Raw genomic sequence first — 21,915 nt, 5'->3', positions numbered from 1 at the left:
CAATCAACGAGGAGATATTTTGTTCAGCAACCATGCTTGGATTGAATGAGGTAGCTACTAAGTATGTTTTGCACCAATGAGTGGTGATATATCGATTGACTGTGAATTTGTGAGTGATGACTGTTGTACGTGGTGACTGACAGTGAGGGAGGGAGTTAAAAATATGTGTAAACTTGTTTCCGAATATGTGTAATGTTTGGGGGCAGATGGGTGATTATTTTTTCCTGAAAGTGATTAGCCTTTCAGAAGTAGTGAAATTTACCTGCAGGGTGTACAACTTTTTCTGGTTCCTCATAACAAACCAGCCACTTTAGTTACCGAACACAACCCTACACAAAAAATACTACAGTTCTGTATCACTATTTCTTTTTCAACAGCAGTGCACTTCACAGGTCTACCTTGCTCGGTTTGGAACTGGGATGGGGTTAGCTCTGAATCTGGAGGAGGAAGATGGAAGGACTCAGGGCGGGACTACCTCAACAGCTAAAAAGGAGAACGTTATTGACTACCAAGCGAACCCATGATGATGGCAAAGAATCTGAGGTCTAGAACTCACTCTGCTCTGTGAACTGGAGAGAGGGGCACCTGAGTCTTCTTAGTACAATCCTGACTCCTCATGAAGCTGACCTTCTTTCTTTATCCTTTTCCTTTACTCTATAATACCGGACAGGCACCAGAGTGAAAGACATTCCAAGAAGAATGGAGACGCATCACCCCAAACAGTATCATTTTCCTTTTTACAATCATAATTTTTAGAACTAGGTGGGCTACATTAAATTTTCCATATTTCAAAATTAGAAGATCCAACACTTAGGATATGCTATCTGGGGTCTCACTGGGGCAGAAGGACTGTTTCTAATGAATTTACAGAACTGTGTCATACTTTCTTATCCCTTCAATTCCTTCCACAACCGATTGATGATGGTGTGCTGCTCAGTGCCTCAATGAATTTTTTTGTGGGTTCTTTAGTGTAGTGTTTGTCTTTGTCACACATTTCCCCAAATTCCCTTTCCCATCCATTCATTGATCCCCTAACCCTCTTTCTGTGGGGTTGTGTGAGTTATTGAGGTGTGCCCTAATTTTACAAAAGAAATGAATCACACAATCGCTCGGGCGGATATGGTGAAAGCAGCACCAACTCACTGCATGATCTTCTAATGTTTATTACCTGAGCAATATTTTATACCAGCCCCATCAAAATCTTCATTCATGCCTTGTGTGTGTGTTCCGTAAATTCGTAACCTGGTCCAAACACTCTTTAGTCAGAGCCCACTTCTTCAGGCTCCACGATTTCATTTTCTAACTTTAGTTTTATAGCTCCCCAACATTGCTCAGAAGAAATTGATATTGATAGATTTTATTATCGTATGGTCTTCTTTGTTGTGTGTCTAATGCTGCCATTGTGGTTGTCTCCACACCCAGCAGCCACACCTGCACCTCTAGGACCCCCACTGAAATGGAACGAAATCACCAATGAGCAATTCACCTCACTGCTCGCCAAATCCCTCCCTCCTCCCTCTGACGACGCCAACACAGCAGTGCGCAATCTCAAAGCATGGATCACCGAATGCACCAAGACTCGAGCCCCTCTCAGGCTATCATCGGCCAAACGCATACCTAAGAAAGCCAGCTGGTTCACCACTGAACTCCAAGAATCAAAGCATACCAGAAGACGTTTAGAGAAAAAATGGAGGAACAGCCAAACCAGCGAAGACCTCGCCTCATTGAGAGCTGCAACAGCAGCCCACTGATGAAAAATCAAGAATGCTATGAAGGACGCACTCTGGGAGTGCATCAACTCTTATGCACCCAGCTCTAAGGAACTCTTCTCAGTCATCAATGAGTCCACAGATCATCCCTCCGAAGCCACCAGCATCCCACGTCACAAGACCGCTGCGACAAACTCGCCTCCTTTTTTCACCACAAGATCCAGGACATCTACAATAGGTTCCTCCTGGAAAATCCTGGCACGATCCTTCACCTACACTGCAGCAAAGAGCTGTAACAACCTCCCCCTGCACCTGAGACAAAGCCCATCGCTCACTATCTTCAGGAAGAACCTCAAGTCTTGGCTCTTTGGATGAGGCCCTCCCCCCAGTGCCTTGAGACCCACACAGGTAAGTAGCCACGCTTTATAAATACTGATTGATTGATTGATAGAGTCTGGTCCCTGTCTTTCTGAAGTTATGACATATGACTCACAATCTGGCTGTTTTATTTCAATCTAGTTGGCAGTGATGGATAACCTTTCAATGTATCCTGCAGTTGGAATTCATTTAGGTGGGAGGGGCACCTTCTGTCCTCCCTGTTTAGTGCCCTAGCCTTCTACTACTACCATTACCACCCACTTAAGATGTCACCTTAGGAAAAATCCTGTAGTAAGAAGATTCTCTATCTTCCTCTATTCAGGAAAGAGAAGAACTATGGATTGCAGTTGTTGGACTTTTTAGTTTATGCAGGGTCATCCCCAATCTTTTTGCCTCCTGCATCCTATTTTTTCTGACCTGTTGCTGTTGGTTTTTGAACTCTAAGCACTTTATCACTGCTAACCAGTGCTAAAGTGTATATACTCTGGTTGTAAAGTGTATGTAATTGGCTTATCCATGATTGGCATATTTGATTTATTAGTAAGTCCCTAGTAAAGTGCACTAGAGGTGCCCAGGGCCTGTAAACCAAATGCTACTAGTGGGCCTGCAGCACTGGTTGTGCCACCCATATAAGTAGCTCTATAATCATGTTTCAGACCTGCCACTGCAGTGTCTGTGTGTGCAGTTTTAACTGTAAATTCGACTTGGCAAGTGTACCTACTTGCCAGGCCTAAATCGTCCCTTTTCTTCCATGTCAGACACCCCTAAGGTAGGCCCTAGGAAGCCCCAAGGGCGGGGTGCAGTGTCTGGTTAAGGTAGGACATATTGTAATGTGTTTTATATGTCCTGACAGTGGAATATTGCTAAATTTGTTTTTCACTGTTGCAAGGCCTGTCCCTCTCATAGGTTAACATGGGGCCTACCTCTAAATCTGATTAAAGTGTAGATTCCTTTAGGGAGCAGATGGACATGTGGAGTTTGAGTCTCTGAGCTCACAATTTAAAAATACACCTTTCAGAAAAGTTGATTTTAAGATTGGGTGTTTGAAAATGCCACTTTTAGAAAGTGAGCATTTTCTTGCTTATACCATTTCTGTGATTCTGCCTGTTTGTGGATTCCCTGTCTGGGTCAGTTTGACAGTTGGACTGGTTGCACCTCACACTAGGCAGTGACACAAAGGGTGCTGGGGTGTAGTCTGCATTTCCTGATGAGCCATCTGTGCTAGGAGGGAGGGGAGGTGTGGTCACTCACACCTGAAAGGGCTGTGCCTGCCCTCACACAATGCAGTCTCCAACCCCCTGGTGAGTGTCTGGGGCCTGGCCTGGGCAAGGCAGGATTTCACATTCAAGAGAGACTTTGCTTTGAACTAGGCCTACTTTGAACGAGAAATTGGGTATAAGAAGGGCACCCAAACCCACAGACTTTAGAACACTTCTGGAAACCAAGAGGAACCTCTGAGCTGAAGAGCTGAGGAAGAAGAGCTACCCTGCCTGTGACTGTGCTTTGTAGAGCTATCCTGCAGTTGCTGCTTCTGCCAGTGTAAGAGGGCAAAGACTGGACTTTGTCTGCCTTCCATCTTGTGAAGATCTCCAAGGGCTTGATTTAGAGCTTGCCTGCTGTTGTTTGAAGTCTCAGGGATAGCAAAGACTTCTCTCTGCCAGCACCTGGAGTCTCTGGAGAGACTACTACTCTGCCAAGCCGTGCCCTCAGGGGCCCCGCGACCCCCCCTACCGCCATCCTGTTCATGGCGGCTTTCCCGCCATGAACTGGATGGCGGTAGGGGGGGTCAGAATCCTCATGGCTGCGGAGCACGCTCCGCAGCCATGGAGGATTCCAATGAGCAGCGGAAAGTCAGCGGGAGACCGCTGACTTTCCGCTTCTGACCGCGGCTGAACCGCCGCGGTCAGAATGCTCATTGGAGCACCGCCAGCCTGTTGGCGGTGCTCCCGTGGTCGGTGGCCCTGGCGGCCACCGGCCGCCAGGGTCAGAATGACCCTCTTAGTGTTTTTAAAACTACATGAAGACTCTTTTTGTTTTTTAATTGATAATTTGACTTGTGTATTGTGGATTTTTGTCGTTTTGGTCTTGTCTTGTTTAGATAAATATTCTCTATTTTTCTAGAACTGTGTTGTGTTTTCATTAAATTACTGTGTGTGTGTTGGTACAAATACTTTACACCTAGCACTCTGAAGTTAAGCCTACTGCTCGTGCTAAGCTATGAAGGGTAAGCAGGGGTTAACTGAGGGTGATTCTCTTTTACCCTGACTAGAGTGAGGGTCCTTGCTTGGACAGGGGCAACCTGACTGCCAACCAAAGACTCCATTTCTAACAGCAGTGAACGTGTTTAGTTCGTAATTAACTCCTACTGAAGAAGATTTTGTCTGTGAGTACTGGGTTTTCTGTAGGCTAAATAGGCATGGGCAATCATCCTCTAGTGGTCAATAATAGTTGCATAGGGCAACAGAACAAGACTCTAAGTAAATGTCATACACTTTTTTAGCAGTTTAAAAATACCAGGATACACTAAAAGACAGCAGTGCAGTCCAAAACATCAAAATAAAGATCTGAGTAGAAAAAGAATCCCTTTATTATTTACAAATAGAAAACCCTCCCTCTCCACCCAGAACACTTCCACCCCTCTCCCCGAACATATAACACCATCCCCAAAAAGTCCAACTAAAAGTCCAACTTCCATCCCAAATCCCTCCCCGCCTTCTCCACCCACAAGTCCCTCCCACCAAAACAAAAACATTTATAAAAGGGCTTAAAAGAGGGAACTGTCAATATGGGTCTGGAGCTAGTGTAGGCTCTGCTCAATGGTAGTGAGCTGTCTCTCCATCTGATCCATCTGCATGCCCTGTTGGAGCGGGAGGGTGCAGCAGCAGGTACAGTCAGAGACCCTGACTGCTGCCAGCAGCACCAGTGATGTACTGGCCAGGAGGCTGGGGTCTTGCGTGCTCCTCTGCTATGTCCGGGTCCAAGGTAGCTGTTTCAGCTTCTTCCTCCTCCAGGATCACCAGGTGCTGATATTCTGCCCAAATGTTCCCAGGCTCTGCTGCCACAGACAGGCCACTATTTCCTACCTGGTTGGTGGTGTTCATCGGGCAAAAGTATCTATGTTGACAAAAAGAAGAATGAAAAAGACAAATTGTAAACAATGCTCTGAACAAACACTTTTTTAAATGATAGATATTGGGTGGCACAGTAGCACTACATTTCTGGTCCCCTAGGAATGTTTGAATTAGATATGATTATTATTAGGGGAGCAACAGGGTCAATATTTTATTTGTTTACCTTGACATGTCTCACATAAAAAATCACTGACTGTCTGGTACAAAAGAATTAAGGTAGAATAAGACCAGATAACATTTTTTTGACTTTTTTTTCTTTTAAAGGCTTTTCTAGTAACTAAACAGGCATATTAGTGGAAAAATCTAAAATAATTACCTCTCATTTTGATGAGTAAGGCATTATGCACTATGAAGTAGAAGTTGTTGTGACAAATAATTGGAGGCATTCTAGCTAGTGTTTCAAGTACATTGTAACTGTCTGCAGGTTGGGCAGCTGTGGCTGACAATTATCTATCTTTAATTCACATGGCCCTGCTCTTCCCAAGATGCCTTTCACTTAATTTAGTTTCTACCTTGACTCCAAAGAGGCAGATGAATAAATAAGATATTTCTTGTCCAAAATGTGGATATATTTATCCTGTCTGCCGTAAGTAGACGGGGGGAATGATGCACTGCACTACAGGGAAAGGAATGGGCAATACAGATTGTATTTGGCACTATTCATCACAGAGTATCCCCTATTCCAAACTTGAAATCAAATCAGGCATTTACTAGTCCCACTTTAATCACTGGTCTTGCCCACCATCAGAACTTCTTTCCAACAAATTGATTTGCTGAGCAGTAAGGAAAGCAAAGACACTTGGCTTACTCTAATGCTGAGTAAGGCAGATGGATTAGGCAGGTAGGTAGAGCTTTTGCTATAGAAGAATAGAGGGGTGTCAGTATTATCTCTACAGAAGAAAAGCTCCCTTCTATATTCATCCAAGCAATTATTCAAGCGTCCTTTCATTCTTCCCATAGATAAACCCATAGCCACCATGATTTAACCTTTACTTTCTCTCATCCTGTCTTTCATCCAAATTCACAATCCTTTATTTATCCATTCAGTACTCACACTATCCACCCTTTCTTTCAATCACCCTTTCACCCTTCCATCCATTTATCCTATACCAATACTCACCCATGCATTCTTTTTCATCCACTCACACGTCTTTTCCTTTGGCTCCTTTCACCCATCCTTTCCTTTAACCTTCCTTTCTTTCGCATTTCCATTAAACCATCATTTGTAGCATACATTATGTGTGCTTTTGCTGAGTTGCAGGCAGAAGAAGCCATAAATAACCCAATCACTGTTGTAGCTGTAATGTGAGGGGTTCATGACAATGCTCTTGTAGCTAGTGAGTAGAAGTAATTGTCAATAAGCAAGTAATGTGACTTACCATTACCCGTCCCTGCCACCGTGTCTCCCCGTGCTCCATCTGCAGCAGTAGAGCTAGAGCCGGTTGGTGTGGCTATAAAAAACAGAATACAGTTCTTAGTGTGAGGTAGAGGTACACCTCCCATTCCTAATTTTTTAAGTCACAAAAAATGCAACTGCAATACACTGTTACAGTTCGGTAAGCACTGCAGTGTCTTTTGTCAAAAATATCACTCTCAGCATTTTGTTGGAATGTTAGAAAAGCCAGATAGTGAAGCCAACCAAAGGTTTTGCATAATAGAGGGGCATAGGTGTAGCCTCTGATTGACAATGGCTCTCAATCATTGAAGAGCAAAGAAAGGGTGGAATACAAAATGGCCAATGAAAAACAGAAAATAAAGATAATGCAGGGATAACAGGAATTAAACAAAGCCTGGATAGGGAAGTTGGAAAAAAGGGAGACAGTATAAGCAGTAAACAAGGAAAAATTAAAAGTAGTATAAAAGTGGGGAGGAGTAAAACTTAGGGATATAATAATAATAATGTTAAATAAAAAGACTTACTGGCATGAGCAGAGCCATCAGTAACAGCGCTGGTGGTCGGCGCCTGTCCAGCTCCTGCCAACCCCCCAGTGCAGTGCCCCCCTTTGTGCCCTTGGGTGCTGATGTAAGATTAGAAATAAAGAAGATAAAAAAATATATTAGTGGTACCCTTTTTCTCCAAAAAAGTATTATATAACAGGCAAATGCAATAACATTGTACCCAAATCATATCACCTATGATGTTATATACTAGTATGACCAACTATTGTTGATTTGGCTATAGTCCTAAAGTTCCTATTCCAAATTTCCTTAACAAAAGTTTCATTTGGAACTAATGCATTGCAATTAATTATATTTCATTCTATTCTCATTTCTCAAGCCCCTTGATGGACCAACTTAGTCTCCCTTTTTTGCAATGCATGCATAGTCGCATCACTGTTAAATTGCTTGGGACTGTATGAACTACATAAAGTCAGAGAGAATGCTAACTCTTTGATATAAATAATTCACTATGGAGGACTGCTTCTTAAATAAACAGCCAAAGCGAGTGCCTACCTATGATACAGTGCTGAGCACCTGCCTAGCTCTAACAGGATCACATTATAAATTATGTTCTTAACGAAAACTAATTGTAACTTACCTTTGAGTGGAAGCTACATGCTATTCAGAAAAAAGTTAGCATTATAGTACACAAACAGAATAAAAATATAATACTCACCAAGCCCCAGGATCTTGACTCCTAGCAAGTCGAACAGGTCCTGCTCGCAGTCGATTATAGCCACCCAGCGGTGTGTCAGTTGTTGGGTGGTGCACTCAATCTGGGTGGTGGCCCTGACCAACCTGCGCACCCTAGTCCTACACTGCAGATACTCCCGCAGAGGGTAACACTACCAGGCCTGCTGCCAGAATGGAGGGGAGGTGGCACTGCACATAAAAAGGCAGTGCTGCCACATCCTCCTTACTAAAGATCAGCCGAGGCTGCACTCCTTGATAGCGGCGCCACCCACAAGGCAGGTGGCTGCTTTTACCCTTCTCGGTCATGGCGCTGGGTGGCATAGGGGGTGGAAGAGAAGAGAAACAGGAGGAAAAGGAAGGAAGGAAGAAATAAGGGAAAAATAAACAAAAAACAAATAGTCACAAAAAATCAAAACAGGGTAAAAATAATCAGACACAAAAAGACACACTAATAAAATAAATAAAAAATAGGGGTTGATTAAATGTAAGGGTGGAGGATTACAAAGATTGAGGTCAGATTGAAAACTTGAAAAGTTTAAGACCAAGCACCATAAACAGAGTGAATAACAAGATGGTTGCGCCCAGGCGAACCATGTGGTGTCGTTCACATGCGCTTTTGAATGCAAGTATGCACTTCACGTTGGGTTTGATGGCAAACAGAATGCAAACAAGCACAAATGAGAGCTCCACCCACTTGCGGAACTCCACATAGTGCAGTGGAGTTTTTTAGCCACTTCGCGGAGTTCTGCGTAGCTCAACTCCGCACACTCTACTCAGAGCTAGTCAATGTGTGACTGGAGGAAAGCCAGCTGGTTTCTATAAGCTGAAGTGAACTGCTATAGCACTGCGATGCAATGTTCTTTTTAAAAGTGATATGTTTTCAACTCTTTCCTAAATTTGATCAGAGTCTGGGGTAGTTCTAATTGATATGGGAATGTTATTCAAGATGCTTGGTGCATAGATGGAGAAGCCCTGTTACCCTTTTTTCCATTTTTTTTTCCAGTCTGTTGGTGCCTTGGCTTTGGTACTGCAGGCCACCAGAGATAGTACGATAGTTAGCTATATAGGCATGCGCTCCAGAAAGATGGATCGGTAGATGATGCAGTTGCTTTTATTTGGGCTGTCAAGGGGAGCTTTTGGAGCTCTACCAGCATGGGATTGAATTGGTTTTATTGTTTCAGGCTTTGGTAAGATGTGCTGTGACATATAGGCTGCCGCAAGAATGGCCAGAGTGAGTGGAGTCTGCAAGCTGTGGAGCAGGTCATTGCCACCATCTAGATGTGAGTACAAAAGATTGAACCTCATTTCTGACATTATTTTCTGGGAGGAAGGATTTCACTTTGTTTCACAGAGAGAGCTGACAACAGTTCATCTTGGCTTTCTTGAGAATTTCCTCCTTGAGGGTGCGATCAGTTTCTATTGGGAATCCAAGTGACTTGGTAATGGATGAAAGCTGGGGTTCAAATCAGTCCAGGTTCATGTTGTTCAGCTAGGTTGGACTAGTTGTTGTTCCTGTTCTTGACGAAAAACAGGAATTCTTTCTTTGTGATGTTAAGCTTCAAGTAGGTACTAGAATTCCAGAGCTAAATAAGATGCAAACTGTGTTTGTGGCATTGGAAGTCTGCAGCACAGGAGATTTAAAATATAATTGTGTCATCAGCATATTGTTGAAATTGTATCCTATTATCAGCAACTAGAACCCGAAGGGGCTCCATGAAGAAGCTGAAGATTATGGGAAATGAGATGGAACCCTAGGAAACTCACAGGTGATAAGAATCTTAAGTGACCTTGAGGTTCTGTTTATCTTCAATTTAATTTCCTGTTTGCAGATGGATTGAGTGTGTTTGCAAAGGTCTCTATAGAACTCTGGTGCTGAAGCATTCCAGCTTGCACTGGAGTGATTTAGTTGGAGTGTGAGTGTCCACATGGGTTTCCTGAATTGCAATGAAGTCAATTACAAAATTGCCAACATATGCAAACACCTTGGAAGAGTTGAGGGTTTATTGTGTTCTTTTGGATTGACCTTTCAATGTTCGTTGGATGCTGAGCATGGTGGTAGGGATGGTGAGTTGGTCAGTCCAGTCTAAATTTAAAGTAGGTATGAATCGGATGGTTGGTAATATTGAGAACATAAAGTCCAGGATATGGGCTATGGGCTTTGGAATGGGTGGTTGGGTGAGTGAACTGAAACATTTGAAAAATATGCAAATTCATGGCCTCTGCTTCTGATTAGGCCACAAAGTGAAGTTTTCTTTTCTGTTTATTTAGCTTTGATACAGCCACAGGCTTTTGCTTGCTTTGGCCGGCTGATTATCTTCAATGAGCATGCCCCTGCCATCATGGTGTTACACACACATCTTCAGAGACTATGAGGGAGTTGAAGATGTTACAAGGTCTTCCCTACCTTCCATACTGTATAGTTAGCACTGTGCTCTCTAGAGGTGGGCTGGGAAGATCACTGTCTCCGACACTCCTTGTGCTACTTTTCTCAGTGGGTAGAGATCACTGATTCTGCTGAAATCTCAAGTCCTCCCTTCCCACATGACCATAGTGCAGAAGCCTAAATTCTACCATGAGTAGAATGGCACTTCTCTTTAGGTGAGCCCCCATTCCCAAACAAAGGCACATTTTATATTTGGTCCTCAATAGGAACCCACCTCCACGCTGGCTTACTGGCCAGAAAAGGCTGATTATACTGGACATTTTCTTGGGGCTTTGTGTGCCCCAGGCTCCAGAGCACCCACTGCAGAGTTCAAAATGCTGCTTACAACCTTATTACAGGGTATCTTGGGCCCCACTGGACAGATTGCAGAAGGGCTTTCAGCAATATGGCTGCAGGTGGCATTTTCTAGCCACAGGGGACATGCTCCAGGGCCCTCCTGACTCCTTGATCTCAGTAAAGATATTCTTTTCAGCCTTACTGCAGCCTCTGGCACTAGTGCTGTGTTCTCCTTATCAGTAGATAGACTGCATTGTCTCTTGAACTGGGAGATTTCTCTGCTACAGTCTCAAGGTCATCCATTGCAGACCGCTTACCTTATCTGTACTCCCCCTGCCACCCAGGTCTTCCACCATTGGCATAGTGACTACACACAATAGCAAGAGTCTACATGCCTAGTCCTACTGTACATACAGTATGGACACTCAAACAGAAGTCCAGGATAACCCCAGCTTTAGGTTGCTAGGAAGTGTACCTTTTACTGCTCCTGAGAGGAAGTGAAGTGAATTGGTGGAACCAGCACTTAAAAGAATTCACAAAGTCCTGAGCACAAGCATGCGACCTCCAGACTCCTGAGAAGGGTTGTATCATGTAGGCTGATTTTCCCTGTATTCTATTCTTGTGGGCTCCCAATTCAGGTCTTCCTGTCTGTGTTGGAATGTAGTTTATTGGTGGCTGTTAATAGGTACCCACCATAGTAATAAAGCCACAATAATACTATAATGTCCAGTCAAGGTCTCAATAAATTATTGCCTTGCTCAAACCTTGGCAGGCTTAACTTAGGAGACAGGTGTGTAAAGCATTTAAGAAACACCAATGCATTAAATAAGTAAGGCACAACACACAATAAAAGTCCAACACCAATTTATCCCAATACAAAATATTTTTATTAGTAAAATGACACCAAAACCACAGAAATTAAATGTAGGGAACCAGAGATATGTTTAAATGTTAAAAGTAAAACTAGTGTTTAGAAGCAAATAGCACTCCAAGGGTTAAAAAGGGTTGCTCTGGATTGGGAGAAAGAGTTCCAGCCGCTCGCAATGTAATGCTTTTACAGTTACTTCCAGAAGTGTTTCTTGATGCAGGAAAGTGATTCACAGCACCAGCCAAGGGGTCAGAAGCTCTAGTTTGCCTCTTTGGATCTGGTGATTACAATCCCCACAATGCACCTCGTAATTTAAGTAAACTCCAGGTGAACCTTGTCAGGTGGAGTTGTCCTCATTGTTGATGTTGCAGGTAGCCCTTCCAGCACTTTTCTAACTGATGCTGATCATATTCTTGTCCCAGGAATCATTATTCTTCCAAAATCAAAAACCGAGAAACTCTCCTGGAGGTTAAGATCTGGCTAAGCCACCCTACTGGTGTGGCTAAATTTCCTTAACACTCCACTTTCAGCCCCTCTTCTGATCTAATTACTGGGACTCCCATCTGGCTGGGGTGGCAGAAAGTGAGGGTGTGCCTGAGTTCTGTGCTATCTGTCACTCCGTCTTTGAAGACCATTTGGGACACCCTTCCCCCTTCTTGCCTTTTGTTCTGAAGCTTGCAGATTTCCACCAAACAAATGTCCCTTTGTCTCAGAGAAGGGCTGCTGGAAGGCTGGATTTAGGTCATTTTTATTAAGAGTTCTAAAACTCTCTCCCTGTAATAGTTATAATACATCTAACAGTGGCAAGTTGTTGGATTTATTCTATTAATTTGATACATTACATGATATATTTAGTTCTTTACTATTATAAATACAAATTATACCTAATTACAATGACCTTTTATTCAGAGCACAGGACCTGGGTCTGGTTAGCAGAGCCCAGGCACAATCAGATTCAGAAAAACAGTATCCGGTGCTTCCAATGGGGGCAAAAAGTGGGGGAACACTGAAATAAGTCCTGTTTTCTTACAAAAACTAAATGCAAAATCTCTATAATATTTAAAGAACCTGATTCTCTGTAAGAAGGCAAGATGAATTTCTATATGTCTTGGTTCTGAATGTAAAGCAATCCTTAATGGCCTCATTTAATTCTTAGCAGATTTAGATTGTGCCTTTCATCTGCCAATGTCTCACTACACAGATGTTAATTTCTATTCAGTGGTTAGGAGAAGGGTGGCACCTATAAGTTAATGTTTTCCTCTCTCCACCACCACCAACACCAGGCCAAATCCTTGTCATCTCAGAACTGGAGCCATCAGATTCTAAAATGGACTGGATGGGAGGAAGGATGGTGTTGGTGTAGTAGTGGAGCCTTTCAGCTAATAATTTGTGGCAACCCTCATCCCACTTTTTCAGGGCTCAAAACTAAAATTCTGAATTCCCCATGGCACATTGCACATACTCAATAGACCATGTAAAATGGAGGTGGCTAAGGCTAATTTCCCCACTGCCACTTGTCTCTCCATCAATCTCTAGCATGCATTTGACACCTTACACCTGGATTATAAGTTTGCCACGTTTACCCGATTCAGTATCCCCCCAACCTACATTAAATGGCTCAAACTCCTGTATACCAATCCAATGGCAAGAGCACAAAATGGTCCCCACATATCCTCTATCTACTCCATATTTTGTGGCACTAGGCTGTGCCCTCTCCTCTCTGTGCTGGCAATAGAACCCCTAGCCAAAGTATCAGGCAAGCAGGGGACAATTGGTGTATATCACAGGGGCCACTATATCATGCTGTCTCTATGTACACAGATGATATGATCATACAGGTGCACAGGGAGGAGTACCATGGGCTCTGGAAGCAACCTATAGCCCTGACATGGGAATTTTGGAATCTTTCAAAGCCCAAGTGGAAGAGAATTATTGGTGAGTCAGCAAAGAAAATAATATACCACACACGACTATTAAGTGCTCCTCAAGCTCACCTCCATGTTTGCAGCACTGTAATAAAGCAAACCTAATTCCTGGTGAAGCTGTGTATACTCACATTGTTGGTACTGGTCCCCTCCACCTCTCCAGTGCCCTCCTGATGATTCCCCTCACTGACAAATCATATCAGACAGAAGGTGTTTGGGGTTAGGGTGGGGGCAAGTTGCCGACATCTTCTTGGGAACACAATACCTTGGTGAAAAGGTGGCTTACAGTATATGACCACCCTCAATATATTTATGTTGACGTCTATTATGTGCTACTCCACTCCTACCGATTCATGTACTAAAGATGCTGTTTGTCTACCTTGAAATCTAAACAGTACACTGTAGCTAAATACTTTATTTATGGCATGTATCAACCACTATAAGAAAACTCAATAAAGTTTGGTTTAAAAAAAACATGTAATTTGTGTCAGTAAATAAGAGTCTAGAATGTGCAATGTAGGTGACGTTAAATATATTCGTTGACTAAAGTGCAGGTTCACCTACACCAAAGAGCGTGCAATGGATGAGCTTTGATGTCTGGAATTGAATTTTTCAGCGGAGCAAAACACACTCTGACCATCATGGTTGCAAATGTGAATGCTTACTGACTTGTGCAGTCCTCTTCTCCTCCACCCAATAAGGCTCATGGAATCCAATAAATACCAATAGGGTCGGTGTATTTCTACTACTTTAATGGCTAAGGAAACCCATCTAAGGAATGGCAGCACAGCATTTTCACTTTCCTTTCCCTTCTTTCTGGATGCTTGGAAAATCAGGACCTACATGCAGAGAAAATGAACTCACACATTTATGAGAAATCCGCGACCAGTGGACCTATTTACAAAGGCACAATGAGTACCTGAAGTAGTATTCCTGCAGGACTATTCTTGTACTCGTATATACCTTTGAGAACTGGCACCAAAACGTCCAAAAGAGGAATAACATGGGAAAATGCATATGTATTTAAAAAGAAACAGAAACGCCTGTGCCCTCTTTGTACTTTTACAAAGAGAGACTTGGGTGTTTTAGGGACGTTTTAGGTCAGACTAACAAAGGCATGTAAGAGTACATAAAAGCCTATTGTCTAACATACTTATAAATGCTTTTCTGATTCAGCGTCTAGAAATTCATGACGTGCATTACATTATTATCTGGAGGACTTAAGTGAACAGTGGACCTTGCCTAGTCAAGGTTGTTAAATGACATAACTACTCGTCCGTATCACTTAAAAGTCCCCCGAAAAGCGTCTCCTCTTCTGTCTCCCACCTGTGACAAGAGTCATCAGTCAAGGTTTTTTTCGCCAAACCTCTCCGTCAACTCCCAGTTGAAATGTTTGCAAACGGTTGGATTCAATTGCTTTTTGGTTGAAAAAGGTCCAGTTTCTGAGCCTCCAATACCAGTGGAAGTGTGGACTGTGCCATGAGAAAATAACACGCATGTATCTGTGTACGAAAAAAAGGATTCTTTCTTTTCTTTTCCACCTTTGTTTTAATTTTCCACAAACTTCTTTTGAGAAGCAAGAACATGAATCATAAGGAGCGTGCCCCTCCTTATATTCCATTTCTTTTGGCACTGCTTTTAAATTATATAACAAATTTGTTTCCTTGCACTTTTGATTTTTTTGGACCTCTGTTCTTTTTACTATTTTAACTAGATAATACAATGTCAGCTTTCCCTTATTTATTTGCTGGCTTTCACATATTTTAGGCTACAATAACAGAATGCCCTGGGTACCTAGGTACCCTATACTAGAGACTTACATGGGGGGACCAGTATGCCAATTGTGGGAAGAAAAAGGTACAGTTACCAATTTAGAAGGGAGAGAGCAGAACTACTGAGGCCCTGGATAGCAGAATCCCAGTGGCCACAGTCAAACACACTGACAACAGGCAGAAAAGGGGCGCAACCGTGCCCTGTTTTAGGCCCAACTAGCCTTCCTACACAGATATCTCTTAGCTATTAGAGGAAACATTTCACCCATCATATGGCAGCATGTTTTATCCTAGGGGCCTCCCCTCACTTGGGTAGGTATTGAATCACCCAAGTGGACTGAGCCAGAGGAAACTAACCCTGAGTACTCAAGATAAGCTAGTACTCTGGGCAAGTGCAGGGTTCCAGTTAAAACATTACTAGGCAAAACCAGGATTGTCCTTTTTTCAATGGTTACCTTTGTCATGATTAAAAATTATTCAGAATGTGTTATGAAAACATATTGGTTTTCGCATCTGCTCAACTCTCTTGCCTACATGTTTCAGTTGAAAAGGGTTATTAAATCCCTGCCTTACTATGCCTCGTATTAAAGGAGTGGCTCTCATAAGGAGTCATAAGGCTGTCTCACCTGTCACTGCAATTCTCTAGAACCCTTAGAAACATACAAAAGAACTTCAGCAGAACTGACACTGCACCATGCAGACCCATGCATCGCAGTACTGCAAAGACCCCCGCACCAAGGATAAAAGGTACAACTTCCTGCAGACCACATTCCATTGAAGCCAGCCTAACCTTGTGACTGTGTTTCGGTCCACCGCAACCAGATGCCCACAGCTGGCGCTTTACTCATAACTCCGGTTTTACTAATGGATTTTTATAGTTTTGGTGTTCTTTTATATTCTAAAATTAACTCTGTGTTTCAAAACTGAATTGGATTTTTCTTTTGTCATGTTTTTACTTTATTACAGTTTGAGTGTTGTACAAATATTTTTCACATTGCCTCTAAGTTAAGTTTGACTGCTTAATGCCAAACTACAAGAGAGTTAAGCATAGGTTTATATTTAATGACTTTTGCACTAACCCAGACTAGGTTTGTGTATGACTAGGGTGGGGCTCACAGTCTTCTTAACTAATAACCTAAGTTATTACAACCTAGCATAACTCTTTATGTCCAATACCAATCAGTGGTGGAAAAGCCCAAATACACAATCCTGTTCTTGACTTCGCTCTAGAACTTTTATATAATTTTAAACTGTGACTTAGTGTGGATAGTGCATTACTCTTGGAGAATCTGGTCTAATTGACTTTTGCTTCATCATGAGTGCACAGGGAGGAATAATGATGTTCTTGCGACAATTGACTGCAAAAAGCACAACAACAAAATATAAAAATGCATCCAAATTCAGGCACAGTACCTTAAATTTAACTCTTGACCTCTTAAATATTTAGCCTGTCTTATTTATTTTGTCCTTCAGAAATCTTGAAATCTTGTATGGAGTTCTAGTTGACCCCTAAGTCATTTATATCCTATATACTGGCATTCCTTTCAGTGGGGTAACAAAACTGGAAGGGGCCCCCCGGATGGAACATGAAGGGGGTCCCCCTCCGGACTCACTCACGTCAGGTGTGTGCTGTGTGGGCCTTTGTTAGCCCCTGATTCCCTGGTTTTTTACTTGTTTGGCTAGGTTCATCTTTTTATCTACAGACAGTTCACCTCTTATTTGAATGTTTATGTATTTATTCACAGGCATTTAGGTGTTTCTTTAGAGTCAGGTTATCTCTTATCCTCACTTCACCATGATAGGTTCTAAAATGTGAAGAAGACTTCTGCTTGGAGAAAAAGTGAGAACTTGTGTTTGGTTGGGGGATACGTGTCGTGTGATCCATGGATAGAAAGCTGTGTCTAATGCTGCTTAGAAACACTGGGTTGCCCCAGCAGGAAACTTAATGAAGTTACCGATTTCGTTGTTGTATTTGCAGAAAGGAAAGGAGGGATTTTATACTTGTTGAGATGTTAATAAAGGGAGGCTTCACGGGTACAAGTGTTTTAGACACTTTTATGTCCACAGAATTGGGCAGAGTTCTGACCTCAGTCTTGGAAACTTGATTCATTCGCCTCATTGAACCGGTGAGGCATTTCCCCTCATGTTTGTGCCAACTTAGTTCTGGTCTGCCAACTGGGCTAATGTGTGCTGCTAGAAGGTAAATGGGAGTGTAATGTGGTCTGGATCCCTCACACATGCTAAGAATCATAAATTTGATAATATGATTCATAAAAAAGCAGTACATGGTGGTTATAAGGTATAATGTATATGTTATAATACGTGTTATAATACGTGCCAGTATACTTTTCCTAATTCAGGCATTGATGACTGATCCCAATTTGCCTGTATTCATTTGTGAGGAATGAACAGATCCAATCACGAGCTATTTCCTAATTAAATAAAATTAATTAAATTAGGAAATAAGGGGAGGTTAATCACATCTGCAACTTACTTGAGAGGCCATATTCTAGATTTGACCTTTAGTTCAGAGTCATGGTTTTAGGCTGAGCCCCTTTTACCTCGGACCCGGACATATCATGTTGATTTAACTTTATATGTTAAAACTATGTTGTCTAAGACAGTTTGAAGACAGCTATGGTACTGCAACTGCTAAGACACTCTAGGAGACTTTGAACCCTGTTAAAACTCCATGTCAAACTTCTGTCCGACTCCAAACCTTGCAGGTTTCTGGTACACACGGAAATATCATTAATGAAATAATTTGACTGTGATAATCCAAAAACAGAAGCAATAGTATGAAAGGTGTAAACATGCACCCAATATATTGGTCAGAAGGATAGAATGTTGGGTTGCGGTGCATTCCGCAGACAGGTTCATACTTGTGTGTCATTTGAAGCATATCACACAATATGTAAACATAGGCCAAAACTGAAAAGATTCTTATTGTTCAGCGTCTCGATTCTAAATATTAAGGCAATTTGGGAGATGAATGTAACAGAGTCTTTGCAAAGATATAATAATCCTTGAATAATTATTATTCCCTTTGTGAGATATGGATCATCATTTCAGGGAGACAACAATATGGCCACAACTAAACACAAACATACTTCACCACACTTACTCACTTATAAAAATTTGAAGCTGCTGTTTAGCTTCATGAACACTATTCAGTTACTTATGATGTTGTGTTTGCACAGCCATGATGCAAAATATGGTATTCCCATTTGAGGACTTATGAATAGTACAGATAGTCTGTGATACATAATGGGAAATGGCAACTCTACCTTGAGTTTCATCATCGAGTCTTGGCATAGCTTGTCTCCTCGTGCTGCTGAAACTTCATCAATCCCAATCAGTTTTGCCTTGTAACGGACACCATCACCTTTGAATCTTTTTATCAAAGTGGCCTCGCTGCGATCCTGACCTGAAGAAAAATGCCACAGTGATAAATACAATGTATATGCAAACCAATATCAATAGATTACAGTTCTTCTGACATACAGGAAATTCAAATATAGATTCACATTAGCAATGGCAAATCCTTAAACAGATCTACATGTACCTAACATTGAGTATTTTAAGTCATGTCAAAAAAGGCAAAGATAACTAAATCACTGACCTAGAATGGAAGAATTGAACTGTGTGAAGGAGACTAGGTAGCCAGAACCCTTCAAACAAACACAAGTTGGTTATGAAAGTACTGGGCATATATCCCATTTGGTACATCAGCCATTCACAAATGATGGAAATTCAAAGGGGAATAGGGAGCATATAAATACATGACACCAAATCACTGTAAAGCTGTGGATGGTTGGAAGGAGATACATGAAAGGCTTATTACAACTTTAGACAAAGGCACCGACATATTCACGATACTTATAGGTGCGGTGTCCGTAGCATGAAGCATATGTTTCAAACTAGGTTGTTGCATGATTTGAGGAAGTCTGTCCGACACTGTGATCTAAAAGTAATCCCTGACCTCATGGAGTAAATACAACCAGCCTCTAAGTACATGAAAAGAGTTTGTATTTCACTAGCCATTCTGCAGCTGCCCTCAACTGGGCATCCTGCACTTCAGAAATGTATATAAAGTAGATATGTACAGTGCTGTGAAAATTGAAAGCAACAGGATCCACAGTACTTCTCACATGGTGGACACTTCATGTGTTTGGCTGAAAACATAGTAATAATAATGAACAAAATATAATTTCCATATAATTCCAGTGGACTATGCCTAGGTTGACCAAATTCTGGAATCCAAAAACCAGGCATTAAACACACACATAGAAGCAGGACTACAATTTTGCACTGATTGAGGCACACAGAATTAATTGCTACAGCTCATAGATATAGACAACACACTACAGTTACGCACTACGGAGTAATTGAATGCAACTGTTACACACTGCACCATCTGTGTTAATTAATTTGATTCTGATAAGGGCTGCTATCTTGCACTAGAACGCATGAAAACTTTCCTCTCTCTGAGTTTAGTCGAGCCTCTCTGAAAAGGGCACATATGATACATTTCTTGAAATTTGCAAGGACATGTGGTGAAAAACAGAAACTGTTCTAGCAGACCACAGATGTATTAGGTTCTTTGAAATGACGTAATAGAAGGAATTCAATCACATTACACTATTTGTCCATCCAAGAAACTATGTCACCCAGATCTAGTAATGTCAAATTAAGACAAGGTTACACACAAAATGAACAAAACAGCAATTTGTAAATGTGTATTTATATTTGTGCTGGAGGCTGAGTGTATTTACACTGACTCTAGCTGTATTACACAAGCAATTTAGCATTGGTGACACCCAGCTAAGTGTTGCACAGCCTTATGCAGCTACTCACCAGTGTTAAATATAGTTTATAGTGGGTGAAAAATGTTAATCTTGGACGGATCAGTCAGTGCAAAGGACATTTTAGCGCAGAAAATCATTTTGCATCTGAACTAAACTCGCTCAGACAGTGTGATATGTACTGCATTCACCATTGTGGAAGCAGAGTTTTTATTGATAAAATGTTGAGTCTTTACGTAATCATATTTACAGACTAATGTGTGGATTAATTTAATAATAATATTATGCTGATGAAAATGTGACTAATTGAATGGCCACCATCTTATGTAAGGCCTATATTTTGCTCATGCTAACTTAAGCTAATGAAATTATGCTGTCTTTACAAGAGAGTGTGTTTCTTGACTAAAACAAATAATAGAAATAAATATGTATTTAGTGACCTCTGTTGGACTGAAGTAGAAGCAGATGCAAGGTCATTGTGTAATGCAAGCTGTATAAAACGTTTAATGTGTTCTGTAGCCTGACTGGCTTCATTGTTTAGGGATATGTTTCTAATTTGTATGTTTTGTCCTCGAGGGTAAAGAGGAGATGGGAAATACAATTTTGTAATCGTTCTTCCTGTGACTTCGGCTTTTTGGTGGAGTGGAAACAAAAGATCTACAGATGAGGCGGAAGAAAAGGAAGTCTAGAATATAAAATGTATTAGTTTAGATTTCGTCAATGGAATAATAGCAATTAGAAAGCTTGGAGTAAACTAATTGTATAATTTTGATATCTGTTAATGTTCTGGTTGGTCATAATTTGCTCAACTTATGCTTTAACCAATCATTTTCATTTACCGAGTTTAATTTAATGTTGTCACTATTGTTTGGTGGCACACTTTGTACATTTATTCCCCTGAGTTAAATTCATTTTTTGAAGTGATTCTTTCTACAGCTTATGAAGAAGCTTAACGTTTAAATGGTTTAGTGTATCTTATAGTCTAAATTTTAAACCATTACCCCTATCCTTAATCTGTTTTTATCCTGATGTTAATGCCTGATGCTGTCCCACTGACAAAGTAGACATTGTTCCTGATTTCTGTAGCACTGGGTAATGTATGTAATGTGAATTGTTATTTGTCTTTTGTTTTTCAAGTACCAGCTGCAAGGGTTTATATAATGCTGCTTATTCATGTATTTTGATAGAACCTTACCTAGATGTTTTCTAAATTTGTGTTACTATAACTTTTACATGAAGCCCAACATGTCAATGCTAATTAGTGGTTAGAGTGGCATTTCTCACATGCTCATGATTTGTTTTTGATATTTCTTTGGCTTACCATTATTCAGATGTATTCAATTTCTCTTCCTCAGATTCTATTGCTATGGTTTTGTGATGTAACCTTTGGGATAATTTGTCTATTTGTGTTGATTAAGCTCAGATATACACATTTGAATCAGCCTTTGTTATTCCTTCATGTGTAACATTTGTGTTTGAGAATTATTTTTGTGAATTTAACGTTGTTAATATAGCAAAATAAAATAGTTAACTTCTTAATAAACTGGTGTGATTATTGAGATTGAACTGTTTTTCATATGTTATTTGTGATGTTTTTGATGTATTTCGATTGACATCCCCTCAAAACAAATTCGGTTCAGTTCATCAACTTAGTGTGTGAAATCCACTATTTTGTCTAAAATATAGTTTAGATTTCTCTGCTTCTACACCATAACATCAGTATTCCGTATTTCCTGTTCCGTCTCATTTCTAGTGCCATCTAATACCTCTAGCAGGACTTTCATCGCAATGTCCACCTCGTTTTCTGTGTCAGCAACGTTTCTCTTGTTTTACTGTTTTGTCCTGGGCACAGAAAGTCAAACAATCATTTCAGATTTTCTTTGCCCCCTCTTCAGTAGCAAAGTGCCCCTTCTTCGTATTACTCCAGTCTCGGAGGCGTTTTGTGAAAACTGTGTGGCACTACACTTACTGTTC

General features: G+C 41.2%; 1 protein-coding gene across 10 annotated transcripts in view; it reads right to left on the bottom strand.

Annotated features, from left to right (window-relative positions):
- Positions 1 to 21,915, bottom strand: part of DAB1 (DAB adaptor protein 1) — a 3,348,596-nt gene that overhangs the window by 367,522 nt on the left and 2,959,159 nt on the right. For all 10 annotated transcript variants that reach the window (XM_069232585.1, XM_069232581.1, XM_069232583.1 and 7 more), the window contains one exon: positions 18,424 to 18,563. In XM_069232585.1, coding sequence (XP_069088686.1) covers positions 18,424 to 18,563 — 140 coding nt within the window. The remainder of the gene's footprint in view (positions 1 to 18,423; positions 18,564 to 21,915) is intronic.

Source organism: Pleurodeles waltl, chromosome 4_2 (assembly GCF_031143425.1).
Source record: "Pleurodeles waltl isolate 20211129_DDA chromosome 4_2, aPleWal1.hap1.20221129, whole genome shotgun sequence".
NCBI lineage: Eukaryota > Metazoa > Chordata > Amphibia > Caudata > Salamandridae > Pleurodeles > Pleurodeles waltl.
This window is presented reverse-complemented; position numbering and strand designations above follow the sequence as displayed.